At 46.0% G+C, this 21,748-nt stretch overlaps 1 protein-coding gene across 7 annotated transcripts in view; it reads right to left on the bottom strand.

Moving 5' to 3' along the window:
- The window catches only part of KLHDC4 (kelch domain containing 4), a 28,929-nt gene that overhangs the window by 6,683 nt on the left and 498 nt on the right, over positions 1-21,748 (bottom strand). For 3 of the 7 annotated variants that reach the window (XR_012625157.1, XM_074840105.1, XM_074840106.1), the window contains exons 2-7: positions 20,489-20,580; positions 19,402-19,480; positions 18,315-18,413; positions 15,141-15,277; positions 7,655-7,747; positions 6,556-6,715 (exon numbers count right to left, since the gene is read on the bottom strand). Coding sequence is in view for 6 of the 7 variants with exons in the window: in XM_074840105.1 (XP_074696206.1) it covers positions 6,556-6,715; positions 7,655-7,747; positions 15,141-15,277; positions 18,315-18,413; positions 19,402-19,480; positions 20,489-20,580 (660 nt within the window). In the remaining variant the exon portion in view is untranslated. Of the gene's footprint in view, positions 1-6,555; positions 6,716-7,654; positions 7,748-10,736; positions 10,783-15,140; positions 15,278-17,287; positions 17,430-18,118; positions 18,207-18,314; positions 18,414-18,561; positions 18,733-19,401; positions 19,481-20,488; positions 20,581-21,748 lie in introns of those variants that run through there. The other 4 variants (XM_074840108.1, XM_074840110.1, XM_074840107.1 and 1 more) reach the window with 4 other exon arrangements.

Here is a 21,748-nt window from a genome sequence, read left to right as displayed (position 1 = left end):
ACCCAGAGAAGAGAAATAAATTGTCATAAGGGATTAAAACTGATTGTTTTGCGGAAGGAAGGAAGGATGGGCAGCACCAAGGAAACACAAGACTCAAGGTCCTGCCTTTTACTCTGCCACAGCCAGTATCACCTGCTCTCAAGGAACTAATTTAACATCTATGGCTCTGCTTCTCTAGCTGTAAAAGAGAGCAGATACCCACTCCACCAAAGTGGCACACGACAACTTTCCACAGGGCTTGCAAGGCCCTCTGGGATCCTGCCCTTGAATGCTGAGCAGAAGCTCAGAGCGTCTGTGCTGTACCATTTGCAAGGCCTGAGTTTAAATACAGATCTGTGACTAGCACACAGACTTTCAGTCCCTGCCACCCCCCCATCTCCATCCCACCACAGGAGAAGCAGAGGTGACAGCGCGCTCTCTGCGCTGACTGCAGCTGTCATTTTTAGCATTTAGGGCCCCACAGAGCCTTGAGCAACAGTTTTTTTCTCCTAAACGGAAAGAGAAGTCCCACTTCCACCCCTACTAAAGGCAACAGCAAGACACCAGCAAGAGCAGGATCAAGCCTCAGTTGAGGCAATTAAATGCACCATTTTAAATGCGATTTTCCCTTGCTCCTTTCACTGTAAGCCCCTGTACTCCAGTGCTCATAGCAACATGCAGCATTTGAAAGCAGCAGTATGCAACACCACTGTAGGAGGTCTTTTAATAATGTCATTATCCACCCATCCTTCATGCAGAGCTCCTGCTTCCTTGTAATTCCCTTCCTCCTGGGGGCAATGGCATTGCTACACTGTGTAACTGCTTCCACGAAGTGGGTGGTGGATCCCAGCTGGGAGGGTTGGGTCCAGTCCTCAGGAAGACAAGCAGGACTTGGGTGCACCTGAGAGCACAACAGCACGGTGCTGTCTTGTTCTGTTCTTGCTGGCTTGTCCTGTTCTTGCTGCACATCTGTACCCAACCCTGTGCCTTGCACTCGCCAGGTTTTGTTACTGCAGGGTATGCTGTGATGTTACTGCATGGCCCGGTATCCAACTCGTAGGAATGGTATTCAGTTCTTGGAAAGGCAGAGAGGGAAGTGTGTTTGAGGCATTGCACAACAACACCGTAACTTGGAAGATGCTGAGAAGCCCCAGGGAAGGCCGATAGTGAAGTGCCAGAGGAAACAGGAGAAATCTGCTCGCAATGCAGCAAAAAGGAAGCTTCAGTTAACTTAAGGACCAGGGTCTGCCTGCGGGGCTGTCTTGGGAAATCTGTTAGTTTGGGGCTCTGGCTCGGGTGTCTTTTTGTTGCCCACATGCACCTAAGCGTGCCCATTAGTGAACTGAAAGACACACACTGGAGAGATCCTCTTTGTGCAGCCACTTCAATGAAGTCAACAACTGCACTGTTCCACCTACTGTCCTCGAGCAATGGAACATCAGGCACACAAGGGACAGGAAGCCTGCAGGAACAAGCAGCAGTGACAGTTCTATTTTCTGAATATGAGGTTATACAGCGATGACTCCTTCAGCCACTGCCACTTTTCCAGCACGTGGAAAACAAGTGAGACAAGTTTTTGCATTGGTAAGTGGTTCTGAGGCCCAGCTAGAGGAGCTCTGGTGTTTGGAGGGGCTTGGGAGCTGCCTGCTTTGAAGTGACCCTTGAGAGAGAGCTGTCAAGGCAGGAAGGGAAAGAAACACCTTCTAGGAAAGGTGCTGTTAAGTATCAAATACACCAATTCATAGCCTGGCAGTGCACATATTGTGGCATCTACAGCAGCAGCTCTCAAGTTCAAAGGGCTGTGAGTCACTGTGCGGAGCAAGTGCCATCCTCTGGCCATGTCACACTTCACTGGCTCTGTCACACAGGTCTAGAGCAGCAGAAGTCACCACCAGAGCTGCAGGCTGCAGCCAGCTGAGATAGAGCAGCCTTTTTAGTCTGTCCCTCACCTTAATCAAACACCTCTCCAAGCCTTATGTGAGCAAACAGGTCAGGGATGGATGGGCAGAGGAGAGGCAGAGGGAGGGAGGGAGGGAGGGAGGAGTCTTCACACCTTATAGCATTGAAGTGCACCCCAATGCTGCGAAGTGCCTGTCTGCTAAGGAGAAGGGAAATGGTGGTTATTTCCTCCTCAGTCCCAGGCAGGCTGCAGTTTGTCCTTAAATGCTAGACAGAGCACACATTCCTATGCGCAGGGGACACACAGGCTGAAGTGTGCATGAGCACAGTAAGATATCTGAGCACTGTCTGCACAAAAGGACAGGAAATAGCAAATACTGAAAGAGCGGTTGGCTTCACTATTGTACAAGCTGCATAGAATAACTGCATTATTTTCCTCCTGAAAACCACATGGCTCCCTGTAGTAAACACACTGCGTATGCAACATGACAAAGCTTCCTGGGCTGAGAAAACCCCAATGAGGTGGAGTGGGAGTTAGTAATTTGTTGTCAAAGAGATGCCTGTTTTCCCCAACTCACGCTGGCTCAAAAGCAGACACTTCACCAGCTACCAGTACACCGCTACCGGAGAGATCAATCCCCTCACACCCAGGACACCCACTTGCCCCGAGCAAATCGATCCCTCGGTCACAAAAGGCTCCTGTTCCCCCCGCTGTCCTTCTTGCCTTGAAGTTCTAGGTGTTTGCTTTTAAGCACAAAACTGCCTTGGATATCCACAGCCTATTGTCTGCACATACAGGTACATGAGAGAGTTACAACAGCTTTACAGGCTTTAGCTAAAAAACCCTCTAGCTCCACAGCCAGACAGCAAGGTGCCTGTTTATCCCCCTTCAAAGAGCAAGGAAACTGAGGCACGGACAGCTGTTCTTGAGAGGGGGAATCAGGATTCCCTGTGTATAACGTGCAAAATACGTCTGATAAAAAAGATCAACGGTGGCAAAATACATCCAATTAACAGAAGCCCTTAGCAGGCAGAACTACAGAGGGAACCAGTCCCATCAGACCGTGCAATTCAGGCAAACACTTCAGCCCTGCCACAAGCAATCTCCCAGCAGAATCCAATTCAGCTTTGCAAAGCTTGCCACTTAAAAAAAAAATCCCACCCCAAAACTGAAAAAAAAACCCCTCCACACGCCAGTTGTCTTTGGCATCCAAAAGCCTTGCACACGTTTAACGCCAGCCCTCCCATGGCTTGTAGGCTGCTCGCACCTGCAAGGTAGAGCAGCATTCGCCTCCAACACCTCCCGGCTGCATTCGCCGTGCCAGTGCGCTCACGTTGCCTAGCAATGGAGAGGTCTCATTGCTTTACACAGCCAAAAATGCAGCTCGCTGCAGCAAGGCCCATCCCCAGCATGAGAAACGGGTGAGGACATCTTTAAGATCAGCAGGACAGCAAGTCTGAGCTCCTTGAGGGATTTTGAGGTACGTTTTAGACGGAGCTGACAACACCCACAACATCTCCTTCTGCAAGGGATCACAGAAGTTGCCTTTATCATTTCTAGGCTGAAACAGATGAACACAGGGACACCATCGTGCTAAGAGCCGTGGATTTTAAATTATCAGGCACACTCTTGTCAATTTGCGCACCAACATCTCAAGTTAGTCGCACTCAGGGGCGTAAAGCTCCTTTTTCACCACTTGCATCCTGGTTATTCACCACTTGGTCAGCAAAATTAGTGGCTGGCACAGGCAAAGGCATGTCTGGGTACCAAGGTTCTTGTCCTGGCTCTGTATACAAAGTACTGGAGGGCTTTAGGCAAGTCACTTCATCTTTTCTGCCTCTATTTCCCAGCTATGAAAGAGACTTTCTTATTGAGGTCACACGAAGGGAATTCAGCAATATGGCCTGGACCAACAGACATTCTGAAAACTGACCCTCCAGGCTCAGTTCTGCATGCAAATCCAGAAAAAAATCCAAGCAGGGACTAAATCTCTCTGTTTCTGCCTTCCCAGCTCACGACGCCTGCTGACCAGGCTCAGGATGGACACCCTGATCAGTGGAACAGCCCTGGCTGCAAGCCCACAGTGTTACTTGGGCTTTAGAGAGCCCCAACAGCCGGCTGGGTACAGAGATGCCTACAATTCCACCCATAACCATGAATCTCCTGGGTTTACCTCTCTTTTTGCCCTAGGCAACGTGCATTATACCACACCACACAGCTATTTTGGTACTGTACTTCAAAGCAGATTTACAAGGTCTAAGGGGACCGGAGGATATAATGCATCAGAACTGCCCAGCGCCGGGAAGCAGCCTCACCACATCACCACTTTCCTCCAGTACTGTGACAGCCATGTTGTGCCGATACTAAAACAGAGGAGCTATTATGATTTCCACTCCTCTTCCCTCCAAACCAATTCACACCCCATACGTGCTTGGTAGCAGCTCTGGCCTCAGGAAGCCCCCACACAAATCTGCACCTTTCTTACAGCACACGTGCGACTTCGTCCTGCCTCTTATTAGAAGAGAAGTCTCTGTATGACTTGGTAAACACCGCTTTGCTTGGACACTTGCCTGGTTTCATATGCAAAAATGTCTTCATATGCCCAAAAATGTCTTCATAGCACTCCTGAATGTAGCATCTGTGCCTCTAATTGGAGGCAGGTCTTCTCCTGTGCCTGCCCAGCTCCAATAAATATTGTTTCCTCCACTGTCTACCTCGTATTTCTCCCAAGAGTGCCCCAGCCACTGACTGGGGGCAGAGTACACAAGCCAAACACACTTTCTTCACTTTGAAGTAAACCCAGAGAGACTCAGCTCAATCAGCTATAAGCAAAGATACAACGAGAATTAAATAGCCACACATTAACAAAGCTGTGTTTCTCCTAGAGGGGCTAAATCTTGCTGAATTAAATTTTCAGGAGCATGCTAAAGGTTCGTTGCCTTCACATCTCAGGAGAGCAGGAGTGAACATTCTGTCCCATGCTTTGGTCAGTTTGTAGCTCGGCTGCACCATTCCTGCCTGAAAGGTCACTTGTGCTACAGAATACACAAGCAAAGTCTCCGTTTGGAATGGCACATCAGAGAGAAGCAGACTTACCTCTCTGTATTACAAAGGAAGTAGATTTCATAAGAGGAGTGGCTGTTTTAATCTAAAAGCTGCTCTCCAAGCTGGAGAGGAACAGTGCCCAGCTCTTATCCTTGCTCAGTGCCCTGAATAAAGGCTGAGAGCAGCTTTGCATTCCCCCATCCCTTCTACTTCATTTTTATTAGCTCAAAACAACCCAGGGCAGCACAACAGAGCCCACCCTCATAAAGTGGAATAGAACCAACTGCAAACATGCGTCAACTTTTATATTTCCATGGGGCTCAGTGTGCACTTGAAACCCAGCTGCTCTCAGCAGCCACGAGAGATCCACATCTAGCATAGCGTGCAGGCTCCTGCTTCCTTCCCACCCTCAAGAGTGGGGAAACAGGACAGAGAAAGGAAGAGGACAAAGCTCTTTCGGGTAGAAAATGCCTCTGTATTGTTACTGCTATTTAATCAAATGCACATCTGATGAGATAGAGCCCTAAGCGCAGGCCGTGAGGAGGCACAAATGCTTCTAAATATATAGACTGACTATCTTCTCTCCCCTTTCCCTGCTTTTCTTCTTTGTTCATTTATTCACATCAGAACAACGCGTCCTCCTCCCCCAGCGACGCACTGCTGGAAGCGATGCCTTTCCACTGAGACAGTAGCAGCAGGATCCGGGTCTTCTGTCTGCATTCGCAACATTAAAAGCTTTTGCAGGAGCCTTTTGCTCAATGAAATATTTACTTCCTCCCACCCAGCATGGAGACAGGGATACTTGGTCAATGAGGACATATGGTCTAAAGGGCTATCCAGTATAAATTACCATGAATAACAAAGCAAGAAGCAGAGCAGAGGAAGCCTGGTGCTCATCAAAAGTCTTCTTTGGCTTATTGAGTTTGCTAACTAGTGCTGCTCCCTTAACCCTTTCACTGATGCAAGAAAATACAAGTCTCCTGGCAGCTGCTGCTTTTAACCTGCAACTGCTGGAACACGGATGAGTACTACCTGAGAATGCTTTATGTTGGCAGTAACCACCACTGTGGCTATAAAACATCCTTTCTCCCAGTTGTTTATTCCTATCTCTCCGCTATCACCTCCTTATACTGGATTAGATTAGCAGGGACAATACAAAATTCATTTTCACCAAGATCAGCTCCTTGATCAGCACCCAAGTGCATGAAGAAAGGCACAATTAGGCCTCTTTTGGGAAAAGTACTGGTTGACAGCAGCCTGAACCAGCCTGTGTATAAACAATCCAAAGGCACAGCTAAACATTCACTCCAAGCTGGCACAACCCACAGGCTGACATGCACCATGTTACAAGTGGTTTCTGGGCATCTGGCAGCTGCCTGACCTGCAGAAACACCGTCAGTCAGAGCAGCGGGCAGTTATGTGATGAGATCACCCAATCTTCCACCGGAGACAAGAATTGTGAAACTGAGCAGAGGGAAGTAGCAGCACAGAGATCTCAGTTTTGCCCTCCCAAGCTCTAAGCCCACTGCCCTCTCCAGTTTTCACTTTAGACCCTTAGTTTTTTTCCCCATCAACTACTCTGTTTAGTGTCCAGGAAATACTGCACTGGCTTACCACAAAGTCTCTCCTACCTGTTTGGAGTAGCCTCCATAGATGATTATGTTGCCCTCAGGAGTGGTAGCCATTTGACAGCCGGATCTTGGAGCAGGCCCAATCCCTGACGGAGCCAGCTTGCTCCAGGTGAAGGACTCCAGGTTGAAGGCATACACATCGTTGTAATAGATGTAATCTCTAGGGAGAGCAAGTCAGCACACCACAGGTTTTTGTAATGGTCACCATTTAGGATAGGCTATCACTTCAGGAACAGCACCAGGAACCTCTGAGGAGGTGCAACACCTTACTCAACTCCTTGCATTTATGGCTTTTCTCCTTCCAAAGCTGTATCAACATACAGATTTGTTCAGGTGAAGGTTACTATTTCAGTGCAACAATCTGCATTTGACAAAGCTCCTTTAAGCAAGACTTCTATGGTTTCTTTTTTACCTATGGCATTCCCTACTACAACAGAGGTTTCATCAACTCTATCCAGTTAATACAATCCAAGGTAACTTAAACCAGAATACAAAAAACTCAAAACAGATTAGAGCTACACCCGTCTAGGGGTTGGAAAAAGATATACATATGTCCCTTATGTTCTCTTTCTACTAGCCAACATACATATGTTCTCTTTCTACTAGCCAACTCACATACTGCTAGTGGAAAATGCTCTGCACAGGTTAAAAGGACAGAGACAAATCTCGGGTGGGCTTTGCAAGTTGCACTGTGCTCCCAGGGACCATGGTCATGCTGCTTACTGTCTCTGAGACAATACACAGCTCAGATCTCTTCACAGTCCCCATAACAGTGTTAGCTGTGACCTCACAGTATGTGGGGGCCTACTGGAGAAGATGTTTCTAGGAAGACAAGGCTCTTTGACAAGATTGAGAGGCCAGAAGTGATGTATTGAGCTTTAGCTACAAGTAACTACTTCAGTGATTAGCTAAGTGGTACAATGGTTTCTCAAACACTTGAAGATTTTAAATCAAGATCCTTCTAACATAAAAGTCTAGTTCAGTAACAGTACTGCTGAGGATAATCCTTGCAATAAAGCCCAGCTTTCTGTTAGTGGTGAAATTCTGTTGTCTTTTTTACAGAGGATTTAAGACCACCAGCCATCCTGCAGTAACTCACCTTGCGCTCTCATGGAAACCTCCGAAGATCATCAGCTGTCTTTTGCAAGCAACCATTCGATGTCCACTTCGTCCAGAGGGACCTCCTGATGCCCTAAAACACAAAGAAATTCCACTTATCAGCAAAATTCCCTTTCCTGTTACTGTGTCGGTCCACTTTTATTGAAGTCACTGGCAGCTGGGCTGGTTGAGTTCAACTTCTGGTCTCCTGGAATGGGAAACCATGGGGAACTTCCTTGCCTTAACACGTATGTCTCCTTTCCTCCAGAACAGTGCATGTGTTCTTCCTGTAACTCTTGGTATTTGCAACACAGGTGTTTTGCAGTAAAAATTTTATTCCTAGTGATAAGCCATCTAGTCTCTAACAGCACCCAAAGTCTTGAAGTCTTTTCTGCTATGACTCAGGAGCTAATTTTTCAGGAGAGTTTAATGAATAGCAGTTAACTCCCACAATTGCAAGAAAGACATTCCAGACAGAGATGTCTTCTCCAAGTACCAAGAGCCAAGAGTCTGGCTCTGACATCCACTCTCCTTCAATGCCTTAGGAAACCACATACCCATAGCGTCTCCACTCATCCACCTGCCTTTAGGATATAACACCAAACTAGTGAGAAGACTTTGTAAATGACTTAGATTTCCTCAAGAACTAATTCATAGCAGCCAAACAAGTCATCGTTATTGTTTTACACATTAAAAAGCAGCTACACATCACTTTTCTGCTCTTTCAAGCCTTCCTGACCTTTCAGTGAAATACGCCACTTCCATTTCCAGGAACAAGGAACAACACCCCATCTGTCACATCCAAAAGCTTCACGCAAAGCCAGGCAGCTGGCAACAACATTCCTGAGAGGCAAAAAGATGCACCTTCCTTCATGTTTACCCACAGACTGAGCATCATACGGGAAAGAACAAAGACAACTTCAAGAACTCTCAAAACAAAGGCAGCTTTAGGCCCAACTGCAGAGAAAACAGGGTTTTGCTTTGTGTGTTCTCTGCCCCATGGATTAATCTATCACATTTTTGCTCTCGCTGAGGAGTCCCCCAAAGTGCGCACAGTTAGCACCACTGAACTCAGCAAGACTTCTCAAACAGGCAGCATTAACACATGTTAAGCGGTTGCAGAATCAGAGCCTAAATAAATAAGAAACCTGCTCAGTGTTGAAAACAACAGCAAAACCTAAACCCACAACCCTACTGCTACACTTTAACTGGCAGCAGGTAGCTGTAAAGTGCGGTGATAGATTTCTGTGGAGAGAGAAAATGAGGGCCCTTATTCACCATCAAAAATGACAATCTCACACCAGTCATAATGAAAAACTCCAGGCAGAACAGCAGCGTTTGGGTAAGACTGAATTAATATTGATTGCTTGGACTTCTTATTCTAACAGAGAGTAGGGTTTTCTAGGCATTTACTGGATTTTTAAGTATCACCTTGCAGAACAGCACCTCTAGTATTAATTTCACCGCAATCTGAAATCATTATTTCCTCTTCTGTAACAAAGCTCCTGTGTTATTATTCCAAAGGATGGCACCTTTTAAAATATATTTTTCTCTTAAAGGAAAGAAGGAATTAAAAATCAACATTAACAATAAAACCCCTGTTCTCAGAGAGTATCTTCTGCCTTGCTTCTCAAACAGGTTTCCTCCAAGTCAAAAATCAATTCTGAACAATAAAAAGTTTATTCATTGATGCGTGTGCTTTAATAAACAAGTTCCCGCAAGTGTACAGTTAACTCAAAGTCACAACCAGTCTGGGGACTGATCCGAATTCAGAGAAGTCTCATGGTCACCAGCACCACTTGCTCTCAAGCAGAAGGATGTTTTCTCCTTTTTTGAGGCTAGCAATACAAGAAAAGATGCTGAAACATGGTTCCAGGTGGCCTCACCCTGCCCGGTACTGTATCATCTCAGCTTCCTTGGCTTTAGCCTTACATATTGCAGGAATCGGCTAGAAAGGAAAGCTCATAGCCTGTGATGTAAGGACATGCCCTCCTAAACTTGCAACAACTGCTCTTAGAAAGTATTTTTACATAGAGCTACTCCTACAGCCAAGGTCTTTTGTCCCCAGTCTCCAAACACAGCACTGGAAAAACCAAATGGCACAGTCAAGCAGGACTGGCAGTAACGTATAACCGTGCTGCCACTCCAGAAGGCACTCGCTGCAAGCTCGAAGGTTTGTTTCCCAAATGCAAACTGTGTCCTTTTACCTGTGTCGTTGCTCATGGTCCAAAACAAGCATTTTGGAAATGGTTTCACAGACTTTATGATTAATACTCTACTTCATGGGGTTGACACCAGAAAGCAGACATGTGGGAGGGAGCTGTAAATTCTCCAGACTTTTTTTAAAAATAGATTAAAATATAAGTCTGGATAAGGACTGGCTCTACACATGTAGAGCATGAGTCTGATCAGAACTGCTCCATAAGGAATTTGCTTTTGCTTGTGGAGTTACTCTGGGACTTATAGTAACATAACAGACCTGAATCCAGCCCCCAGATTCAAGAATTAAAGATTTACATGTCGCAGTGGCTACAGGCTGCGTAAGTGAGTTACCTTTTCATTCATTCCTTCATCCAGAGGATGCTCAGATGAATCTCGGAACCTTTCCATAATAACAAAAGTGATGATGTATAGAACATCCCATCAAAGGGGCATTTCAGGACAAAGCACTTTTATCTTCCAGTACTCGAGGCAGCTGAAGCCCAGGACTTCAGCGTTAAGTTTTACATCTCACCCTTGTGAATGCAAACAAGCGTTCTGTTCAGTGGCACACGCAGGTACGTGTCGTGTGCTGGTCTACTCAGTCCCAAAGTACCCAAGCGAATCTGCAGTCACCACAAGGCACAAAATCCTCAAATCAAATCCCTTGCAAAGTCAATCAACAGTCATACATCTGGATCCTGATCTACCAAAGAACAAGCTCACAAGGCTCACATCTGGGCTGACAGAGGAAGTCTACTCAATAGAAAAGACTTCCTCAGTCTTTTCTTTAAGCACCAATGCACCTTTCTACCTTGTGTTGCAGGACGTGATCTTTCCGGTGACAGCACATGAGCAAGAAGAGCCATCAATCAGAAACAAACCTGTGCTGAAAGGCATCCTGCACTGCAGTGGCTGCTCTGGTTCTCTCTGTAAACAGCATTGAACATACTCTTGTGAAATACCACCCTGAAATATTTATAGCACCACATCTCACAAAACTGTTATGAGGAGTATTATTAACATTCCAATGTTAAAGGGAAGGGATCTATACAGGCTCAAAAGCAAGACAAAGAACCACACAGAGGAGGGATCTGCCAGTTCCCAAGCACAACCCCAAAGCGTGACGCTCCCTGTCTCTCTTTGAGGAAGTGCACTGGGCCACACAGAGCTGAATAAAAATGTTCTCTCTCGGAAGGAATGAGGCAATTAGGTTAAAATATTGCTTAGCTCTAAGGCAGAGTAACAAACAGTTCAGGCACCGAGACAACCTTGTGCCTCACACACATGGTAAGGTGGTTCCAATAAGTCAAAGTCAGTTGCTGGCAAGTCTAACGGGCTGGGATTTGTTGTGTTTGGACCATCTTTGTGCATGCAAAATGCAAGTAAATATAGCTAAATATTGCTAAATATAGCAATTTTTAACTCTGTCAAGCAGACTGGCACTGCTGTGCTCTGCACTAAGAGATAATGGAGATCCACTTCCCCAGCAGCCTTTGCAGCCACAGCACAGGGATGTTATTCACAGGGATGAGTTATTCAAGGTTTTCTCTTCAGAAGTGTTTTACAGTCAAGCCTCTTACAGCACCAAGACAGTCTGTGGCATGAACTGTAGGCAGGAAGGACAACATAATTGTCTCAAATCTAAGCTGTGGGGCTGGAATAGAACTGCGAGTTCAAATCACAGCAGGGTCACCTTAGCTATCAATCCACACAAACCAGTACATTCAAACTCACCTGAAACTGGGCACATATGATTCTTCCCATGTGGAAAAGAAACTTTGGCTCTCTTATTCAGACATTTCTTAATGAATTATTATGTTATTCTATTATTTGCACTAAAATGACATCTTCCAAGCTCAACCAAGTTTACTGAATGCCAGTCTGTACCCCAAATGTCCATCACCAGGCATTTATTCAGGTAATACTGCTACCACATTGGACCCATGGAATTACTGCCTGGCCTGCTACGTGAAGGCTTGTTGTACCAGGGCTGGAGCCTCACCATGACCCAACAAACCTACATGATCTGCCCCCTCCATTTTAGTCTTCCCAAACATGTTCACTCTCCCAATACCAGTAGCCCCCAAACTGACCCCCACTGTTACCAGTCATCTCAGCTGGTTAATGGCAATCCAAAATAAGCAAGTGCTTGACTTCAGATAGACGTGAGAAACCTCTGTGGAAAAAATAGAGCAGCAATGGGGTTCCCTGGCAAGAAAAGCAAAACGCTGAAGGAAGTGAAATGCAGCACGTGTTATGATCATAGTTTTAAAAGAAGTGGGAAAAAAATCCCTCGTACAACTCAACAATCGTCTCTGCCCTTTCCTCTTCCCCTTTCCAAGCAGACTGTAATCAAGATGCCATATGGAAAAGCAAAGAGGCAGCAGAAACTTGATTTTCACACTCAGTCAGGTTAGCATTAAAACAAAGACATCCCCTCCCAGCCTCCTCCGCCAGATGCCTCATTAATGCAGCTCTTGGAGCTCTGCCCAAGGATGGGGAGGAGATGCACTTTGTTTTATTCGAACACTGGGACCAGGACACAGGCGTTTTCAAAATTCCAGCAAGGCTGAAAGACAGACGTCCACCCAAACACATCAGGAAGCTCAAATGAAGTAGATCTTATATGGGGCAAGGAGAGAGAAAAGATCATCTCTCCAGAGCACTTTCACCCATATAATTTATGATGCTCACTTAGAAAACGTCTATCCCTTTATCTACTAAGATACCATGAAGTATCAATGTCTCCCCAAATGCATCCTCCCACTGTGGGATGGCAGCCAACGTGACAAGTGACAACCAGCACCTGGGGATGGAGGGTAGCTCCGGGTGGCTTGAAGAGCCTGGTACCTAGAACTCGCTCCCTAGGTGGGACTAGGAACTCAACTTGGCAACAGGCTCCCTCCTTGCTAACACTAACAACCCACCACAACTCTTGTCGTGGTTTTAGTTCACTTAGGGCCTGGGACCACTGGGGGCATCCTGCAACTTGCAGCACATGCAAACCTCATGCTCAGCTCTGGGGAGGGAACTGGTGCTTTTGCAGTGGAAGCTCCACTCAGCATCCCCGAGGCTGCTCTCCCACATGGGGTAAGATGCAGGATGAGTAGAGCCTCATAACCACCTCATTTCCTCTTCCCAGACAGGTCAGGTACTGCAGCATTTGTTTGGGGAGTGGAAAACCCTAAATCAGCTCTACAGCAACGCATCTGCAAACCCACGAGAGAACAATTTGCGCCATCAGTGGTGGAGCTAACGAAGCTTCATCTGGATTCTCCGATGGCTCACAAAAAACAATCTCCCGCCCTCGCTCTCCCTGCAGCTGGGTATTAACACTGCTCTCCGGTGAGGATTTTTTCAACCAAGAGTTTGGTTGAAATGTCAACCCTTTCACTCAGCAGGGACTCTATGGCGAGCATCACTTCCTCCCCTCCGCCTGCTCACATGAAACCCGTAGGAATGTAATGCATTGGAGTTCATCCCCTTTATTTGGCTGAAATTGAGCAAGGGATTCAGAAGTTATTTTGGGGGAGCGGGGAGGGGTACAGTCACAGTCCTTACGTCAGCTTCTGCCTAACAACAATAGGCAGCTCAGCCTGCACAGTGACAGGTCTTTTTAATCCTTGCACCTCTTAAAGAGCCCTCCATCATTTTGGAGGGTTTCGCTCACCCTCACTTCTCAAAGACAAGCAGGGCTCACTAGAGTAAACCTGGCTTCCTGTAACATGACAAATTACAGCTGTTATTAGATTAACACTGCCAGGTCTGGAGCCAAGAAACACACTGATGGACAGGAACCAGCCGCTTACGAATCGAGCGGTTTTCCCTCAGCCTCCTGGAGCTACTCAAAAGGACAATCCCCGGATTCTGGCCGAGCAGTCAGCAGCCAGGATCCTGTGCTGTGAAGCATTCTTCCAACCCAGCCTGGTTTGGATTCCCTGGGATTTTGGCACTTTGGGTCTATACACCCACCTGCACCTTCCACACCAGAGTCCCTTCAGTGCTAGATTAACATTAGTAAAATTAAACCTCCAAATTTCCCCCTTGTCAGGTAGTATCAGTGCTAAAATTTTGCAGGAAGGGGGAAAAGGCAGACAGGCGTGATGACTCACTCCGTGGCCTCAGGCAAGTGCCAAGGCAGAGCCAGGGTATCCATCTCTGCACAGCTCAGTCCTAAACCACCCTCTCAATTACTGTGCAAGAAGAGACAGACACAGACAACACGCACCTGCACTCTGTAAGTGGGGCGACAAGTGATCAACCCAGGCAGATTTGGGGCTTCCCACCTGAATGAAGGACATGGAGCTCATAATCAGGACCTCGACAGGTCAAACAGCAGACGACCAAGTGTTCAAAAGCTGCTGCTTTCCCCAGTGCCACCTCCAGGGTCAGCTGCACTGAAGTTCCAGCCCACCCAAAGCTGTGCTCTGACTAATCCCACACTCAAGACAATCCCAAAGTCCAAGAGAAAGTCTATGTCAAGGTCAGAACCAAAGCCACATCTCCTGCCTCTCAGTCTGCTGGGTGACCCAGCAGACCTCTTCTTCTCTCACACAAATATGAACATGAGCAGGAAAACCAAGAAGCCAAAGGTTAAGGAAACATTAGCAGAGGACTTTAGGCCAGATCCACAGAAGATATTTAGAAGCTTTAACTCCTGCCAAAAACTACCAGGGCCTTTGGCACATATTTACTTTGATAGGTCTGAATTATTGGCTTGCTTATCTTAAGGAATCTTGAGGCAGCAAATGCCAGTTATCAGGAGTGAAGGTGGCTCTGCAGATAGATAGCTGTCTTCTCAAGAAATGGTAAAACTGGGAGATCTTGCACAGCCCAGTCAGGAGGAGCCCAGGCAGATGGAGCAACAAGTACTGTCGAAGTTGGCCATCTACACCTGCCACGGTTGGAAGGACAGAGTGCTGTTCATGATACTCTTTCTTTCAGTTACGTAACACCCAAGCACACCCATGCTCCACAAATCATGTATTAAATAAACTAGCTTTGGCCTCAGTAGACTTGGAGCACATCTCTCATTCCCACTTCTTTCTGGAAGCTGTCCTCTCCACCATTTCTAGGATGGGCACCTCTGTACTCAAGGGAGAGACGAGCAGACAGCTGAGAAATCACAGCACTATACCAGGAATCAAACTGAGATCAGGCTGGCACAGTTCCTCAAGGTCAACACCACCAGCTTCAGAATACCAGGTTGGAAGGGACCTCAAGGATCATCTGGTCTAACCTCTCCTGGCAAAAGCACGGTCTAGACAAGATGGCCCAGCACTTACTTGATCTGTTCCCAGGTCTTGGTAGCCAAATGCAGGACCCAGAGATCCTTGTAATGATAGAACTGTTCCCCGTTGGGAGACGCAAACTCCCCGCCAAATACCCACAGCTGCCCTCCGGCTGTGGGCACCACTGCTGCCTGCCAGGAGAAGAAGGAAGAGCTGGATCAGACAAGGGTTCAGAAACCAGAGACAGGAAAACTTTATCAGTCAAACGTGCAGCTGCCTCCAAATACCAGAGAGCAGACAAGTGGCAGCGGCCGCTTGACAACAGCAGCTCTCTGGGCTGAAGGAACGGAAATTTTAAATGCAGGTTACTCATTGTGTAGCACATCTTCCCTATAGCAAAGCAAAGTTGGCCAAGGAGGTGGGCTCTTCCCACCTCCTAGTGTGTTGAGTTCCAGTTCTACAAATTCAAGTTCCCTGGGAAGTATCTTGGGATTTACTTTAACAATTGTTCCAATCTTTCTGTTCACCAAAAGAAAACTGCACAGCTAAGGCTCAGCAACATTTCACCCATCCTTTAGTCACATGAATAGCATCCTGCAGAAGACATACTGGGGTTGATGAACTGAGCCACGGGAGACACTTCCTGCCTCCAAGACACATCTGACATCCCAGCACCAGGCTGGCAGAGTAACGCAGAGAAATGTCTTTTGAAAAAGACCATTAACAGTGCACAATTGCCCATTGCAGGTTTTGGAGATTATAAAACAATAAACAGCAAAGGAGCCAAGCTGCAGCACAAGTCCAAACCTGATGCTTCCCAAGACCTGAAAAGCATTACTGGTCCCTCTGAAAAGAAAAACAAAAACCCAAAAAACAAATCCCAGCCAAAAATCCCCAAACACAGAAGGCAATGCGCAGCATTTGGACAAGAGGAGACTGTTACTGCTTTGATTACGGCAAGTAGCAGAGAGGAGAGTATCAAAGGGGTTTTATTTTTTTTGCACAGAGCAGCACCAAAACACTGTTGCGATGCAAGCTGACAGCTAAAAGCAAGGAGAGAAGAGCAAGACTCTATTTCATTAAAATTATCTGCGTAAGGACTAAGGAAGAAATTGCAAAAAGGAAACTATGTGACTCTGCAAATTTCTTCCTTGACTGGGACCTCTTGGGTTGTTTACACTATAAACAAATTCTTCCACATGTGTTTTTTCCAGGGAGCCCATCACAGATCAACACTGGGATAATGATTTCTTTCTTCAGAAGGGCTTCATTACTTGCCTGTCTTTCCCAGCAAAGAGGATTTTTACCATCAGACACATGACCATGCCCTGACATAAACCAGCCTATACATGCAACGATTAAACACATGAGAAAATATGGGGTGTGTTTGCAAGTAGGATTCGTGGGAACGTGAAGTCACCTAAACAAAGGGGATATGTGCCCAATTTTCATGGGTACCTAGTGCTTAAAAGCTTAAAGGGAAGGTACATACAACAGCCTGCTCATACTTGCATGTGACCTTTTGAAGAGCTGCCTCGAAATTCATTACATAGCCAAGCTTTTTCCTTGACCAACTGACAACACCCATCCATGTTCTCACCTCAGCTCTGCTGAACTGCTGTAACTCTAACAGAGGATCGCGTGTCAGACCACAGATGACAAATAAGACTGAAAACACACACATACAAACCCAGGGATATGCTTCTGTTTACTGTTGAGCTCATGTAGAATATGCATTAAAAATAAAGTCACGAGGAAGACAACAAACCAGTCAACTAATGAGGCTGAACTGTCTCCTGTGCAACTGCAATTATCAGACAGAAACCTTACTGCCGAAGCAGGACTCGTCAGACAGATTTCTCATTTTACTTCTGTTACAATCCAGTTGCAGTCCCCGATGCACAGCCTGCCCGCTCCGTTTAGATTCAGCTGCTAGACAGCCACCTGCTGGCTACCAGCACCCAAACAAGCACCTCTCAACTCCGCACCCACAAACCCACCTCCTTTTCACCCAGGGAAACAAGGGGTTGAATTGATGGTCTCCTTGTGGAATTTGGCCTCTGAAATCAAGTTTGATTTTAAGCATAAAAATCAAGTCAGAACCTTTCAATTCCAGAAAGGATACAGAGCTCAGAGCAAGACTGGCATTTAGGCATAGCATAACAAGGGTATGCGAACCTAACCAGGGTATGGGATCTTACCAGGAAGCTCTAAAGAGCTTTGGCCATGGGTAGGGAAATAACATTCGCATCCTGTACGGCAGCTTTTGAAATGTACCGGTCACCCAGCCACTTGCTGCGACAGGTAAGATAATCTATCAGACAGCTGGCGAGGGCCAAAGACCTGCAAAAAATACAAGTCTTTGGTCCAGTTTCTAATGTGCAGGTGTTCACATGAAGTAAACAAACCCAAACCATCATCACAACCAGACAGTGACCTTAATGACACAGGCACCAGAGAGGTGGATTCTAGGGGACAGTCATGATATCCCCAAGAAAATTTAGACAACTTTGTCTATTGCATTGGCAGACAAAAGAAAAACAGCCCATCTGCCAAGGGGGGGAAAAAAAAAAACAAAAATCACAACCCAAAGTCAGGACACACACAGTCAGTGCTAATGGTCCATCGCGTCATACAGTTGGGATACTTGGCAAAGCCCAACTGCTATCTCCTAGCAGGGATATCCTACAGTAATGGGTCTTTCACATTGCTGGAGTGGCAGGATCTGTAACGCCCGTAGACATAGGCCTGTGGGCATTAAGGAAATAATCATGCACAGCAACTCTGCCTTCATAGCACTTTGGTCAAATTCAAAATTATACCCTGACCAGCATTTCGAAAATTCAGTGCCATCCTGGGATTATGGATGGTTGAGCTGGTCCCTATACAATGCAGCAAAGAGAGTTCATCTTGAAAAGAAGAGTCTCCCCCATGAGTCCTGCTTGAGTCCTGCTGACCCAACAGATATAACCCCAAATCTCAATTCCACACTTAATTCCAGAGGCCACCCAGTGATCAGAGAGCACAAGCACCTTGGGCAGGCTTGTACAGGCCCCTTCAGCAGAAAAGGTGAAGTGACACCATTGGCAGCCCATTGCAAGGAGAATGAAGAGAAGCCAGAAACCCTCAGGGGAAAAAAAAAAAAACCAACAAAAAAATCAGCTCCCATCCATCTTTAGTGCAGCGTTAGAACAATTCCAAGGGCAGCTCTAGCAGCCAGTACTTTACCTGGTGAGCACATCGCCTTGGCGGTGGGTTGGGGATCTCTACTTTAGACCAGCTGTTCTTCCGGATGTTGTAAACATACAGTTCATTATACAGGTACGTCTGTTAGAGAGGAGGAGAAAATACACATCACCACAGCTCTCCATTGGACATGGACAGTCTGCCCAAGCACAGGCACCCCTGAGGGAGGGTTATCTGTGAGTTTGGGGGAGAAGGAGCACAGCACCAGCTTTACAAAGCAATGGCTCACCTGCCTCATCAGGCAGGGAAGGAGGAGAACCACCTCCTCCACTAGACTGGGAGTCTGCAACTTCTTCCAGAGTGATCCACTGGACTTTCCAGTTTCCCAAACCCTTGGTTAGGCCTGTGATGTATGAGGACTTAAGAAGCTGGAGCTTAACACAGATGTGCAGGTGAAAGTCGCCCAAACTGCTGCTCAACTCCAGAGACAGAAGAGCTTAAGGTAGTGAAGCAAGCAGAATTAGTTTTGCACATCACTGGGTGTGCAAAACCTAGTGTTTGCACATGCCTAGGTGACCCTAAGGCAGCCAAATCTCATGGGCAGGCCTGAGTTTTCAAGCTACAGTATGTACAACTTCTTAGAGTCATAAAGATTAGTTTGTCTCCAGGAGAGACTTGCAACTTGCAGAAATTCAGTAACAAGAAGATCCCACTGCAAATATTTGCTACTGTACACATCTCCAAGGCAGGCAATGCCTTGCCAACAGCAAAACTGCAGAAATATCTTGTTTTGAAAGGCTGAAGATAGAGATTCTTCAATAGTTATCAAAAATGAAGGGCAGATATGGCTACAATTAAGTCTGGAGAAATTATGAAGCCCTGAAATATTGATGCTGAGACAATTACTCTGATTCCTTAATGGGTTCTAGCATGTCTCCTTCCTGTCAACTGTTCAGGGCATGAGACAGGATCAGGGCAGAATTAAAAGGCTATTTTGCTCTCATTCAGGGACAAATACATATTTTATGACTGCTGCCTTGAATTTCGCTTCAAATGAGACTCATGCAAATTACAGTAAAACGCAGGGAGAGGGTAGAATAAAGAAGAAAAAAATGGAAGTATACTTTACTTTTTGGCCATTGAAATATTCACCTCCAAAAAGGATCAATTCGTCTTTTTCAGGGTGAGCAGAGAGGGAGCCATTCAGCCTGCAAAAGAAAGAGGGATGGCCAAAACAGTAGATGTGTAAGAGTCTTGTAAAACTCCGAAGCTCACAGCCTTTAACACAGCTAGCAGTAGCACCTCTGCCCTCTAGCCACAAAGGTCTCTCCATCATCTGCCAAATTACTAGGCTGTGATATTCACCCCAGAGCTAAAAACTCCTCAAAGAAATTAACTTCTTAACAACTTCCAGCAAGATTAATTTGACACTGTCTGAAATCTTCGCCTATTTTAGGAGCACACGTTACACTGTCATTTAACACGCCTTTTGACGTGAGCTCTTGAATTTTAATGCTGGTGTGTCAAGAACAAAAATTAGTTTTATGAGGGCACATAACTATGGGTAGAACTGGACTGTCTCCTATCAACTTATCTGCGTCATTATGCTGCAGTCACCACTGGTCATTGCTCATCTCCACACCGCCAAAATGTTTTGCACCATGCAGAGACAGATCCCTACCACTACCCAAGGAGGACTAACTGACCACTGTAACACCCCTGTGAGATTAACAGGGATGTACTGACCTGTCCCACTACACTAAGAGGAAAACAGATAGCACAGAGAAAGGCATTTATTTAACAAGCCACAGGAAACAGAAATACAGGACCTAGAAGTATGTGGACCCCCAGCTCCACTCGATAAAGTGTCTTGTATCTCATGACACATTCTTTTGCTTCTTACATCCTTTCAGCTTTCTAGTCCAAACCCAAAACTTCCTCTTAACTTTTAATTTTCCTCAGAGTCCTGTAATCTAACCCTGCTTTACCTCCTTTGTGTTGAATTATTAAAAAGCAGATTTTAAGGCCAAAAAAATGGTTTTGGTCCCTTTTTTAACCAGGGATTCAATGTACCAGGTATTTTATAACTCCAGATACCACCTATGCCAGATATTATGCCTTCCGCTCTCAGGAAATAACTTTACATAAATAAATTTCATTAAAAGTACCATCAGCTGCTGTGTAAGTGATAGCCAAAGTCTCATACGATCTCTTACCTGGGTGAGGGAGGTGGGCAGGATGACTCAATTACTTGGGTCTTTTTAGCATCTAAACTCTGGAATTCTGCTATCAGGGCTTCAAGATCCTCCTGAAAATAAAAAGCCAGACATGAGTTCCTTGACATGCACAGAGCCACCCACACACCACATGAAACCAGCACTGACCCTCACGATTTCCCTTTTTTTTTTTAAAAAAAAAATGTCTGCTTAGGTTCCCTTCATTCAACTACAAGAAATGGATGCTGAGTACTGCCACATACACTTCGAAGACTGGTCTCCTCTAAAATGCTAACAAGTTGCTCAGAAAAGCCCTAAAAGGATAGTTTTTTATGCAAAGTGCATTTACTGCACACCTGCTATTCCTGCCACAGAAACACTGCACAAATCAGCAAGTAAATGCAAATAATTTAAGCCCTAACAAAGTGATGAGCAACTATATGCTACAATCCAGCCAGTCCTCTTCTTTGTCTGCAATGGAAAAATGCCTAAATGGAACTGGAAACTTTTCTATTCCCAGCTCATACTTCAGGTAGAGAGAAACCTGCACATATTTTTTTTCCCTTTCAAATTCTGCCAATTAAAAATAAAAGCTGACTTCAAAACTGCAGATACACCGAGTTGCAAGGGCAGAAGCAGGATCACAGCTATGGGGAGTTTCTGATCCACAGTCTCTCCTACAGCCCCACTGCTCACCACCTCCCTTCAGTTAACGTTTCTGAAGGTGTGCTCAAAGCCAGGATTTCTAAAAGCTGGGGATTTTGCCTCTGCAGCATGGCATCTGCTCTCCCTGCAGCCAGTGTACACATACATGGGCACCCTTCATGTCTTAAGCTTTGAATTATGCTGGTAACACCACGTTTTGACCAGCCAAAGGTAGCTGTTCTGATGGCTAAATATAAGCATCGTCTCTAGGAGTGGAGTCAGATAAACAAACATTTTAATTTGCCTTTAAGACCAGAAAAAAAAGGATGAGGGAGATGGAAGGCAAGAAGGAACCTTAAACTGCATTGTCTTGTCTTCCTTTTACAGCTGCTGTCACATGCTGCACCCAGCTTGTCAGTGATATGGCAAAAGTCTTCCTGGCAGCGGTTTTCATTTCACCCCTTACCCTCTTTTCCCCTTTTCTGAGTGCCCACACACACAGGCGCTGACAGCTCCGCAGCCCTTAGCCACACGCTGTCCCGCAGGTGTGAGGACAAGCACTTCTTTTTCACCAGGACGGCCCTAACACTAATCCCAAAAGTTTCACGAGAGGTG

Source organism: Strix aluco, chromosome 14 (genome assembly GCF_031877795.1).
Source record: "Strix aluco isolate bStrAlu1 chromosome 14, bStrAlu1.hap1, whole genome shotgun sequence".
NCBI lineage: Eukaryota > Metazoa > Chordata > Aves > Strigiformes > Strigidae > Strix > Strix aluco.
Note: the sequence above shows the minus strand (reverse complement) of the source record. Positions and strands in the feature narration are given on the sequence as shown.